Source organism: Numenius arquata, chromosome 8 (genome assembly GCF_964106895.1).
Source record: "Numenius arquata chromosome 8, bNumArq3.hap1.1, whole genome shotgun sequence".
Classification (NCBI taxonomy): Eukaryota; Metazoa; Chordata; class Aves; order Charadriiformes; family Scolopacidae; genus Numenius; species Numenius arquata.
In genome coordinates, this window is record NC_133583.1 from 38,323,709 (window position 1) to 38,336,886 (window position 13,178).

At 35.7% G+C, this 13,178-nt stretch overlaps 1 protein-coding gene across 1 annotated transcript; it reads left to right on the plus strand.

Moving 5' to 3' along the window:
- AKNAD1 (AKNA domain containing 1) lies at positions 1-13,003 on the plus strand. The gene is made up of 15 exons (XM_074152367.1): positions 1-1,077; positions 2,170-2,299; positions 2,398-2,549; positions 2,645-2,704; positions 3,195-3,328; positions 3,671-3,806; positions 4,498-4,658; positions 5,198-5,291; positions 5,889-5,992; positions 8,103-8,188; positions 9,732-9,851; positions 9,941-10,051; positions 10,970-11,051; positions 11,890-12,037; positions 12,671-13,003. Exons 1-15 carry the CDS (start codon positions 1-3, stop codon positions 12,788-12,790), a joined length of 2,715 nt encoding a protein of 904 aa, XP_074008468.1. The 3' UTR covers positions 12,791-13,003.
- The last annotated feature ends 175 nt before the right edge of the window (positions 13,004-13,178 follow it).

Genomic DNA, 13,178 nt, shown 5'->3' on the forward strand with positions numbered 1-13,178 from the left:
ATGAAAAAGTGCAAACTGTCAAACTGGATGAAAACCCAAATGAATAGTTCATTTTCAGATGAATTAGGCTGTATCACAGATGCAACTGATGAGGAACAAGATGACTTACCTTATGATGGAGACGTAGGAATAACCTGTAAATACAGTAATTCAGATAATTTGAATGACTGTCCTTGTACAAAAGTTATTTCTGGTATTTTAAACTTAGCCTGTTCTGAAGATAACAAAACCACAAAAGCAACAGCAAATTGTGAAACACATCCACAACGTGAAGAATTCTCCAGTCACCACAGAAGCACCATAGGAACAACAGGAATTTCAGTTGAAATGCCTGGAAGTGAAGCTTCCTTTAGAAAGGAATTACCTGTTGGCAGTTTTAGTAAACCAGACACCAAAGAACATCTAACTCACTCAAAAATGTCCGATATCCTTTTGCGTCATTTTTCTAATGGAGAGTTAATAAGCACATGCCAGCTAATTGAATGTGAGACAATACCAGAGATATCCTTTACTGAAAGTATCAGTGACACTGTGAACAAACCTGAGCCTTCAGAACATGTCAAAGGCCCTTCAGCGCACAAACAATGGGCAACTAACTTGGAAGAATATCATTTAGAAAAGCACAAGGAAGTAAACACTGGTGATAAAAATCAAAATTCACTAAATGAAAATAGATGTGTTTCAAAGAAACCTATTTCTTCTACTGGTAAGTGTGGGTACAGACAAGATAATTCACAACTGATTAATGAGAATGAAGATACACACCTCTTTCAAAACATGAAAGACGACAGAGACCTGTTTAAGAAAACAGCTACACATCACGATCTCAAATATAGCCAAGGTCAAGCTCACTGTTGCCTTCCTGACTTCTCCAAAGTTGCTTCAGAAGTTAAAGTACCAGAAAGAAGTGACAACATAAAATCAGTTCCTACAACTGAAAGAACAAAATCCTTCTCTATTTTCTTAAGTAAATCAGTAACTGGGAACAACATTCTAGAAAATAAGAATTATTTCAATTCTACTGAAGTAGAGAATCGAGAAGAAATGAGCATTCCAAAACTGTTGCAACAGCTAGAGGTAATTAAGATGCTTTAAGAAATTCATAACACTTCTTTGAGTGATGTTTAACATAAGATGATACTCTGCCTCCAGTAAAATCTAACGTGACTAGTTCATGCAGGCAGTCCATGGGTATCAGCAAGTAGATCACTTCAGTCAACAACTGCTTTCAGAAATAACATTTTGTGGGACTGATTTTGTATGAAACTTTCATTACCAAATACTTAATGATGCTCTGGAGTATAATTTGCAATTATAAGGCATTCTATCAAATAATTAGGAAATTCAGTATAAATTGTTATTTCTAGTATTACATGTAAATGTTCAAATTCACCAAAAGTATTAAACTGAAAGTTTTTCTTACAACTATATTTTCATACTGTGCCTGTCTTTATGGTAAAGACATTTTTGCCTTCTTTCAAATCTTAACACTCTTCAACTGTTTATACTGCTATTTATTGGCAAGTCAGTTCTTTTTAAAGGATTTGTTTGACAACAATATTTCTCTTTTTGTGGTAAATTTCTTCTAAAGTTTGTTAGTAATTAGCTAATTACTTTTCAATTTCATGCCCTGCCATGGAGTTCATTCAGAGCCATACAGATGCTGAAGTCCATTCCTAGATTTATATCTTAGTAAATTGTTTGAGATGTAACAAGTTTTAATAGTTCTCCCTATTATTTCCTTGGCTGCAAATGAGATGCAGACACAGCATGCTGACACCCAGAATCATATAGACCAGCTGAGACTGAATCCTAAGGTAAATATCCCAAAAAAGATTTTATTTTTCTTTTTTAATTCATTCTCCTTTATCCCTGGGACCATGAATATTCCCCAAAACTATTTCTTTACCTTCACATTGTACTTCCTATTTATACAAATCCTCTATTAGATTTTCCCAATGTAGAGTTGCAATATTTAAGTAGTTATACAATGAGACACTACACGTATATTAAACTATAAAAACATAAAATGATACGGTCTTGATATAATAAATGTTTCATTAATATTAACAACTTGTCCTCTGTATTTTGAGTTATTTCTGAATTTTGTGTTTATTTCCACAAGTGTTCTATACATTGTTTCTATAACCAAAGTTCTCATTTTAACAGATACTTCCTCAGTCAGATTTTCCAAATGCCAGCATTGACATTTACTCTGGAGACACTGGGACATCCTCTGAAGTCTTTACATTACAGGCTCCTATCCCTATACAATCTACATGTGGTTTGTCTAAAGCAAGTAAATAAGATTACAGTAACTATGTAACTGACTTATGTAATTTGATAGCACTTCTGATCAGAAATTCCAATTGATTGATCTTATTTTGTATTATGTAGGATTACAGTATGGAACAACAGCGTCAGCATTACCAGCAGCTGGTACAGTAGAAGCACATTGTCTAAATCCTTCTAATTTACTGCCAGAACTAACACTAGGAGAAAAGATGTCTCAAATACTAAAGGATCAGACAGATCAACTGATAAAGAAAGTAAAGAGTTCTGTTTCAATATGCTCAAGTTCTATATTCATTTAGCATATTCATTTTTAAATGCCAAATAAAAAATATAATATTTTGTCTTGAAGGTGGAAGACTTCTCTAAGCATACAACCCAAGAGACATTCCTTTTACAAGACAACTATCTGGTAAATTATGTATTTTCGGTTATCTGAAATGCACTTTAAATGGCTGTAGATGCACTACATCTTTTCTGACAAGATACTCCATGTTTGCCTCAAACAGACATCTAAAAATACTCTCTTTTTCTCCATCTCAGACAAATTATGACTTTAAGAGGCAAAAATGAAGGTGTTCAGTAGGTGGCTGAATTCTTAAATCTGTTTTAAGAATTACAACTCAAAACTATTAGTGAAAGGCGTTAAGTTGCCACATACGTTATAAATTTTGTAAGGTGTCTGTTCAGAAGTCATGGTTTAAATATTTTACTTTTGCATAGTAGAGCAGCACAGTATTAGGTGGACTTACAGGACACAGTCCTGTTCCAATTCAGAGCAGCAGCAAAATTTTACCAACAACACTGCAAATAGCATGTGGCTTACACAGCGTAAGTAGCTATCACCATGGCTCGGTAAATTATAATGACATTTGCTATTCAATTATTTCTTACTGCTGAAGGCATTAAAGCAATTGAAACGATACCTTGATGCTTTGGAAAGGAATTACTTAACAGCTAGAGAAAAGCACCGTAATTTACAGCTGCAGAACTACAAGGACAAGCCGATCAACGTTGGAGAGTTTGACCCTGAAAGGTTAGATCAGTGCTAAGTAGTACATCAGTATATTTTCCATTTTTTGAATGTCTTAGAACCATTACTTCATTTACCCGTTGGAATTTTTCTGAAGTGAAAACATTATCTTAACGTTACACGTGGTAAGCTAGAAGTGATTTGTCAAAATTCATCTTGGGCTTTACGTATCGTAATTATAATTAGGATATCCAATTGATTAATTCAAGTTCTTAAAAGGGACTCAGTGAACCCCATTTATTTCCTATGGGAATCATACTGCAGTGCCCAGTATGGTTATCATAATAAGAAAGAAAATACTGGTTTATACAGGTTTCAATAACTGTGTATTGCAATTTGGTTTAGAAAGGTGGAAGGGGAAATATTTAGGCTTGGCACGCTGCTTGAAGACATCCAAGAACAAACTGATGACAGCAAATGCAACTTGTCATCTCTGCTCACTTCCTATGAATCTGCCCATTCATCCTATTCTCTTTGTGAGGTAACTCAGAGAGTTTTACTATTTAAAGACTACATTATTTTTTATTAACGCAAGTTTCAAGAACCTTGGTGGTGTTGTACAATTGTATGTTCTCCTCTAATAAGAGCATGACACTTTTAGATACCATGTTACTTGAAAGAAAATGTTTTGGTTTTTTTTTTTTTTAACCTATGAAATATTAACTTCATAGTATTTCAATAGTTATAACAGAAACCTAAGTATAAAAGCACAGCTACACTGAATATTCTCAGTCCCAGCTTCAAAAGCATTTATTTCAGAATAAGAAAATAAGAGCAGCTACTTTGACTTTTACAAAGCTGTCTTTGTTTTGGGGAGTTAATCACTATTGTTTAGTTGGAAGAAACATTACTTGGTTTGCCCAAGGTTCTTAAGATGCAGAATTACTAGAAGACCAAACATTACTATGCTATAGAAAATTGAATTTACTGCTGAGTACGATCATACTGTGTCCTGGATCATAAATGCACCAGGACAAAAAATAAATCTTAGGGCCTTATACAAATCTACAGATAAGTACCACCAAATGTTTTCATAATCCATGTTTAAGAAAACATCTTTCTCTGAATCCCAAGTTAGAAATACTCAGAAAATGCTGGTTGGTAGAAGTCATGTACTTGCAATGCAATGATCACATACTACAAGTATCTATCCTGTGGTTACTTTTGTACAGAGCTCAGTCGTTTCAAGCATTGCTGATCCTCCAGAAAGAGGTATTGAGACTGCATTTCTTCACAAGAACAACGAGGAAGAAAAAAATCAAACGACTGATCTAATCCCACAGACAAATCAATCTTCTTTAGAAGGCAACAAGTGCAATCTTTGTCTTCATATGTAAGTGAAAACTTCGAAACAAATATTGAAGTCTTTATAAAAAAAACATTACCTAAAACTATTCGTTGACTACAAAAAATTGTGATGTCTGGAATCTCTGAAAGCAACATGAGTATTTCCAGAATAAAACTTTTACAGAATTCTATAACTACATAACGAAGAATTCCTTCCAGCCTGGTATTCTTACCTTTCCGGGTCTTATGGACCTCAAAGTACTTCCTGAAGCCTAAAACACTGCCATCAGTTTCACTAGGAGTTAAATCATACCTCTGTTTAAAATTCATTGCAGCCACACAAATTCAAGATATGAATGACTAGTCAAAGTACAGTGCCAGTAAAAAAATTATTTGCCAATATTTGTGTGGAATTTTTAATTAAAGAAGAAAAGGGAGGCATCCAGACATTTATATTTAGCCATCAAAACTTTGTGAAACAATTCTAGATACCACCCCTGCCCTCCTGGGGAGTATTTATTAGGTGTAAAATCATCTCAATGAGATTAGAAAATAAAATAAATGGTTTCTCCTTAACCAATTAAGGTTACAGAAGAGAGCTGAATCAACTTCCAGAAGAGAACCAGAATGCGTGGGAGAAGGAGGTCTGCTAACAAACAAGCATTCTTCCAACCTAATGGTATGAGATCTGTTTCCATGCTCACTTTTTTTTTTTCATTTAGATTATCTTATTCATATTTGAGATCACACAACATTTTTCTCTTCAGTCTTTGCACAGCATAATGGCTCTGCTTTTGAGATACTACAGCATATCTTAACATTGCTGAATTGGTTTCCAAAGGATAAATTCCTCAAGGAAAGACTCTCAAACATTTTTTGAAACTAGTGATGAAGTTGGCTTCTCTCAGGGAAGACTTAACTGTGTTTACTACCCTGCCTTTATTATTTGTTCAGAAAGCAAAAACCTACAGACAGTTGCTTACCTACAAAAATATTTAGTTTTAAGGCATTGAGAGAAAATAATTAATCTATGCTAATCCTTCTCTAAGTAACATGAAAACCTATCTTGAATTCCAACTTCACAGACAAAAAACTGTTCATATTTTGTCCAGTCTGCTCCACAATTAGAACTGTAAATAGATCAAATTGCAGAGTTGATGGCAACCAAAAGCAATATAGAAGTGATGTACAAATGATGCCACTGTATCATGTTTGATATGTACACAGTAATATAAACAATCATATATAAATTTGTTTTGCCTTCTGGATGCAACAGAGATTCATTTCACCTGAGGAAAAATATGCTGCTGAAGGTCTTGCATCCCATCGTCAGGGTACACTAATGCAAAAATGTAATGCTGATGAAGAAAGTATGAAAGGGTAATTGTATTGCATATTTTGGCTAGTCATAGATGTGGTTTTCTACAGCTAAGAGATACATGCATGTACACTGATACGTCTCTATACTGGACTCTGCATGAAACACTGAATAACATCTTTAATACATATAAAGTGAAAGGATGATCTGATTTCAAGTTTATCACCGGTTTCAAATTTCATCACACAAGGTATGCAATATGCCAGACCACCAGAGAAATGGGAAAACTCCCATCAATTTTATTAGAGAGGGGATTATTTCATATTACAAAGTCGCCCACCTCAAGGGACCAGTACAAGGTTTATAGTGCTTAAATGGCAGAGAATTTTTAATATCGTGATAAGAGAAGAGGCTTTCTCTTTGTTCACTATTTAGCAATACACGTCAGCATCCCAAATTGGGATGCAAAGTCTTCAGCAATAAGAAATATTTACAATTATCATTGTCGTCAGCTAATCTGGTAGGCCTGCAAGGAGACCATATTGACTTACCTGCATGTATTTCAAGTATAGGGGTCAAATTGTAAAGTTTCATTTACAGAGATGTCAGTGTGATGAAAGAATTCCACATGGGTTATTTTTGAGTTTGAAATTTTGGCAAATTAAATCTATCCAAAGCTAGATCATGTAATACATGCAGTGTAGAACACAGTAATATTCATATAAATATGCTCTCAGATTATTTTACAGAGTAGATATTATTTACCTAGTAAAACTCCCCTAGCTACCTTCCCCCCCCCCCGTCCTTTAAAGAAAGTTAGCTCAATCTTCTGATCATTGTTTTCATGAATGGGTGGAAAATTTTCCAAATAAATCTGTTGATACTGTATGCCTTAAGCTGAAAATACATATGTCAAATAAGGCAAACAACTTTGTTCTTGTTCTGCCAGAAGGTACATCTCAAACATTCTTCTAATTATCCAAAAGCAGTAAAATTAAAACCTTAATAGCTCAAAGTTCCTAAGAAACCATATCATCCTTACTATTGACAATATTTTCACAGAATCACAGAATCTTCTTAGTTGGAAGGGACCTTTGAGATCGAGTCCAACCAACAAAAAAAAAAACCCAAAAAACCAACAACAACAAAAACCAAACACCAAAACAAAACACCCACAACCACACACCACACCCACCCACAAACAGACACAGACCAACAATCTCGGGCACTAGAGCATGCCCTGAAGTGCCATGTCTACACGTTTCCTAAATACCTCCAGGGATGGCGACTCCACCACCTCCCTGGGCAGGCTGTCCCAGTGCCTGACCACTCTAGCAGTAAAGTAATTCTTCCTAATATCTAATCTAAACCTCCCCTGCTGCAACTTCAGACCATTTCCTCTGGTCCTGTCATTATTCACTTGGGAGAAGAGGCCAACACCCACCTCTCTGCAACCTCCTGTCAGGTAGTTGTAGAGGGCAATGAGGTCTCCCCTCAGCCTCCTCTTCTCCAAACTAAACATGCCCAGTTCCCTCAGCCTCTCCTCATATGACTTGTTCTCTAGACCCCTCACCAGCTTGGTGGCTCTCCTCTGGACACGCTCCAGCAGCTCAATGTCCTTCCTGTAGTGAGGGGCCCAGAACTGAACACAGCACTCGAGGTGAGGCCTCACCAGGGCCGAGTACAGAGGCACAATCACTTCCCTACTCCTGCTGGCCACGCTATTCCTGATACAGGCCAGGATGCTGTTGGCCTTCTTGGCCACCTGGGCACACTGCTGGCTCATGTTAAGCTGGCTGTCCACCAATTTTGATGGAACATATGTAAATGCATATATAAATACATACGATTTCACAAAACTTTGTTATTTAAAGATGTGATTCTCAAGACCTCTACTTTTAAGCATGTTTAACAGCTCTGGTAAGTCAGAGTCCTTTTGTCAGAATGTGTCCTTTAACTAAAGGAGTCATTATTTCGCATTGGGTTAAATTTTAATTTAAGCTTCTACCTACCACCTTTCCAGATAATTGATGCAGGTAGAGTTCTTTCTATGAGTAAATCTGCTTTTTCCTCAAATAAGAAATGTTCAAACATTAATATAATATGCTCATAAGGCTTGTCATAAAGGTATTAAGGTACAATTAAGATATCATTCTGTTTTCATGCTCAAAGAAACACAAACATCCAGGAAAAGAAAACTGGAACATGCTCATTCTTCATTCAGAGAAAACCAACTGATTTATCAGATACCAACTTGAGTAAGTAGTGATGGCATACGAAGGTCAGAACTGAGCTTACACTTACTATTGTATCCTGTTAAGAAATACATTCCTGTTGCATCTCAGCAGCGTGAAAATTGTTTTGTAGTTTTAATAGATGTTACTGCTTAGCACAAGACACTAAGAATGAAAAGGGGACTAAAGAGGACACCAAGTCAAGTTCACTTTGGAAGTCTCAGTGACAGACCAAGAGGCAACAGACAAGCTGCAACAGAATTTCCAGTTAGATATGAGCAAGAGAGTTTTAACTATGGGTCTAGTCAAACATTGAAACAGTTTTCCCTAGAGAGGCTGTAGCATCTCCATCCTCAGACGTATTAAAAACTTAGGACAGGGACCTAAGCAACTTCATTTAAGTTCGTCCTGCTTTGAGAGGGGATTGGGCCAAACGACCTCCAGAACCCCTATCCAACCTGAGTTACTCTGAAATTCTAATTCACCCTACTTAGATAAGTTTCCAACTACTACTACTACTAACATTTTCAAAAGCGTAACAATGCTGTGCACACAATGCCTTGATTTTGCTTTTTCTTCTTATCATGTGCATTTATTTCAAGTCCTAGAAGGATGCAAATTTGGTGATTGAAACATCTCGTATCAGTAATTCCACTTTTCAATTTCTTGATTCAACTTTTTTATTCTGCATGAAAACAAAGGAAAAAAGTTTTCCTACATCTTTTAACTGTTCAAGGTTGGCACGGACTGGAAATATTCTCCTTCCCTAGTCCAACCCCTAATTACATAATTTCACCAGATCCACACCAGAGCCTACACAGGCTACTGTGAGCTAATTAAGTCAGCTGTCAAGTCATCCAAGACTCAGGTCTTGGAGGTTCACTAAGTATCTGTCAGCATTTGTTTCTCTTTGGGCATCCCAATTTTATCTTTCCCCTGCAGAATACTTTGAAGCTGTTAGTACCCAGCACAGGCTGTCCTAGATTGTTTCAAGTCTGAATACGTAGGTTATTCTTACCTTTGATCTATCTTTTGTCCTTGGCTTCTCTGTGATATCCTTTCACTTTAATACCATACACGGGGGACATTATTGCTAGTACTGGTTTGTGCAATAGCTAAACCAGTGCTGTACTAGGTCCTCCCAAATTCTCTTGTCACATTCCTCTTGGGCTCCACGTTTTTTTTACCACTTCGACTTGTTGGAATGTTAACCTGCAAAACAAGAATCTAAGGACAGGGAGATGGAGAGCTGATTTTTTAAAAAAAAAAAAAAAAAAAAAAAACACACACAAAAAAAACCCAAAACAGTTCTGGGACTGAAAACAACCACCACAAAAAAAAAAAAAAAAAAAGAAAATCTACATTTGAGGCTTATAGTGAGGGCTGAAAGCCAATCTTTGAAGCTCAATGCCCACCTGTAAATGGACGAAAGTACTTCAAATTGCAGTAATGTTAATGACAGCAAAGGGCTCAGAAATTATGGTGCTGAAAGCCAAATAATTATCTAGGTACACAGGCCAAAATTTCTAGTATTTCAGGCATTTTTAACATATTTTTGGAATTTCAGGCAGTAATTCAGAAGACATCTCAGCCTATGATTCTTATGATTCACAACATGAGGAACTTGTGAATGGTGAGACTGAAAGTTACAAAACATTCAATACAAGATTATGTGGAGAGACAAAAGGTATAATGATTGCAAAAACATTAAAATCTAAACAAAAATATTCTTGTTTATAGTTTTTGTTTTTCTAAACAACATGTCTTTGTTTTCAGGACTTAGATGCAGATGTCCTAGAGGAAGCAGAGATCAATTTAAACTCAGGAATTACAAAGAGCCTGTTCAGTCTTGTGTTCTACGTAGAGATAAACATTCTGGTTCAACCTGTAAGTATGATGTGTTACTGAAATAATTACCAATCACAGGCTAGGTTTTAAGGGGCTGAAAGCCACACTGCACATATATCAGGCCAAATTTAATTTAGTATAAGCCATCAGTAGCACTGCAGCTAAACAGTGGATGGGTACAGATCTTGTAGAGCAAGATCCCCAAATGCAACTTTAACACACCTAGCCAAGCTTAATCCCCATGCATCAGAGCTTTAATCTTCTCTGGTTCTTTATGAGAGGAGTCCTTTCCATATTTCATTTATGACAAGAACATCTCATTTTGCAGAGCCACATGGAAGAACATTAAAATTGGGCATTACTGTGCCGGCTTTTTTAGTCCTAGCTGTTACCTAATGCAGCGTAAACAAGTATACTAAAGAAAATTCCAGCTCTACACTCAAATTGTGTGACATACAGCAAAATCAAGGCAACTCTAATTAAAAAAAAATAAATTATTGAACATTTAGCTTTGAAAGTTACTTATCTCAGACTCCTCTACTGTAGAAAGAAATTACATGCAGAAAAATAGGATTTTTCAACAGTGGCAAGAAAGCATAAATTATCTACTTCTCTCTCTATATATATACACACACCATAAAACTATAAATCAAAGTAGTATTCACGCAATTATTAGGACTATGAGAGTCTGATTATTCTACGCTTCCCCCTGCAGTCTTTCACTGTAAGAAAAAGAATATAAATCTGCATATCATTTGTCATAGAACTAAATTTAACAGCAAACTCAGAAAGGTCAATCTGTCCTCGTTTGCAAAAAATCTTAAATGCATAGAAGTTTTATTCAGCAGCGATAGTTACTTGATTATTTTTATTTATGCTAAATAGAGAAAAATGTTAAATACATATGAAATGACATTTTTTTGGCTTTTGTTTTAAACATGGCCTCAACAACTCCAGCTTATTCACAGAAGAGAATCTCCATTCAAAAGGCTCAAAAAAATAAGCAGCCACGTGAACTTGTAAACAGACTTTCTGAAAGGTAAACTGTACCAATAACTGTATGTAGTAAACAGAAAATGCCATTGTTGGAGATTCAGCATGGAAAAAACTCAGCAGTAGCATAAGCAGGAGGAATGTTTTCTCTTTTGTTGTGCATGCTGTATATTAGAAATTTACTCAATAATGAAATTAAAATCTTTACCCTAAAAGCAAGTGTAAATAAATCTTATAGTAGTTCTTCAGTCAAATTTAATGAAGAGTCAACCTCTTGACTTCTTTAGCTGACACATTTAGTGAAAAAAATAATTTATTTTTTTTTAAAAAATCTCACTTAATATTAAGGTGCTGTTCCCATTCACGGATTCAAAAGCAAGTCTGTATTATTTAATAAGCAATTCTGTTTGCTACCAACTATTTCTTTATTAAGTAACAGTCCTACTTTTAATTGTTGTTAACATGAAGTTACACTGGGAGTCTGAGAAGTAAAATGGATTCTTAACTATAGCACAGACTAGACTAACACTCTGACAAGTTTTGTTGCCATAGTTTTTGGCAGAATTACTCAATAGCAGTAACGGCCTGGCAGCACAGCAGCTGCCCTTGAGAATCAATGGTACCGACCACCCTGTAAGAGAAGGTTACAGCACCAAGAATTTACTATTGTAAGAGATTTCCTGATTCTGCATCCTGGAAAGTTTTGTCTTACTGCAATACAGACGTAACAAATTATGATGGACAATTAAATGAAAATTTTTCCTCACTCTAAAATTAACTTGCAACTGCGTATGCTATCAAGCTGTATATATTTAATTCATAGAGTGGAACTTCTTTTGCTAACTAAAATGGTTTGTATTTTATTCTTTATATCTTATCTTTAGGCAAAACTTTGAGGCTGCCAAAACCTGCTATTCAAGCACCTATGATAAAGTTATCCTTTCACATCAATACTTACCCAGCAAGAAGTCTGCCCGAAGCAAATCTGCAATCAACATCAGAAACAGAAATGCCAACGATTCCAATGCAAATGTAAGACTTTAGAGTGAAAAATTAAAAAGCCACGCAACTATCTCGGGGAAGTGTATGTCTCCACAGCACTGCTGAACATCCGATTCTTAGCAAGTTGATTATTACAATCTAAGCAATTCTAGTCCATTTGAGGACAAGACAGGAGGAAGTTAAAAAACCAAGTGTTTTAGCTTATAATATTAGTATATTACTTCATATGAGTACATTAAAGACTTTTTATGCAACTTAGTCTCTGTATAAATGGTGAAAGGAACAGAAAAGGAGCCCTGGATCTTACCTCTGGAATTATGTTTCATATACTGAAACAAAGAATGTCATCCTAGCCACACAAACCACTATCAAATCCAAAAGAAAGCCTCCTCAATACTACAAACATACATCACACTGGGGCTGCTACTTTAGAAAGGTGTAAATATCCCTCAGTTCAAAGGATTACACAAAGAGAGAAATAAATAACAGGTTCGTCCAACTTGAATCCTGGAACAGTGTATCACATGACTCCGAATTTTTACTTCTCAACGTGTATTCAGAGTGAAAATGCTACATAAAACCTTAAACATCACTTTCTATTCTATACCTATGTGAACATTTGCCTTCAGTATTAACAAGGCTATACTTTATTATTCCCAACAGATTTTAAGTTCTACTCTGGATCATGCCATACACACAGCGAACATTTTGAAGAAAGCTACAGAACGAATGGTACAAGCAGTTTCAGAAGATCTAGCTAAAATTAAAAGAAAACAGCTTTAATTACCCAGTTTCCTTATAACTTGATTTGCCTCTGCTTATTATCCATGTTTTTACTTTATTTAGCTTAAGACAACAGCACAGGATAGTGCAAGGCTCACGCGCCTGTGCTAGATTAATGTTTGGAATGCCCCTGTTATCACTTTGTAAATGACCTTAATAGTTGAAATAATTGCTGTAGGCTTCCTAAATCCAATAAAAAGATTAATCTCTTCCATATAAATCTTTCTATACCACCAGAACAGCTACACCTTTTGTTTATCCTGGGTCACTGTCTGAACTTGCTGTCCTGGGCCTGACAACAAATACCTAAGAAAGAACGTATTTAAGACGACAAGCATGTAGTGACATTTCCTCAGAACATTCTCTGGCGAACAAAGCTCAGAGTCCT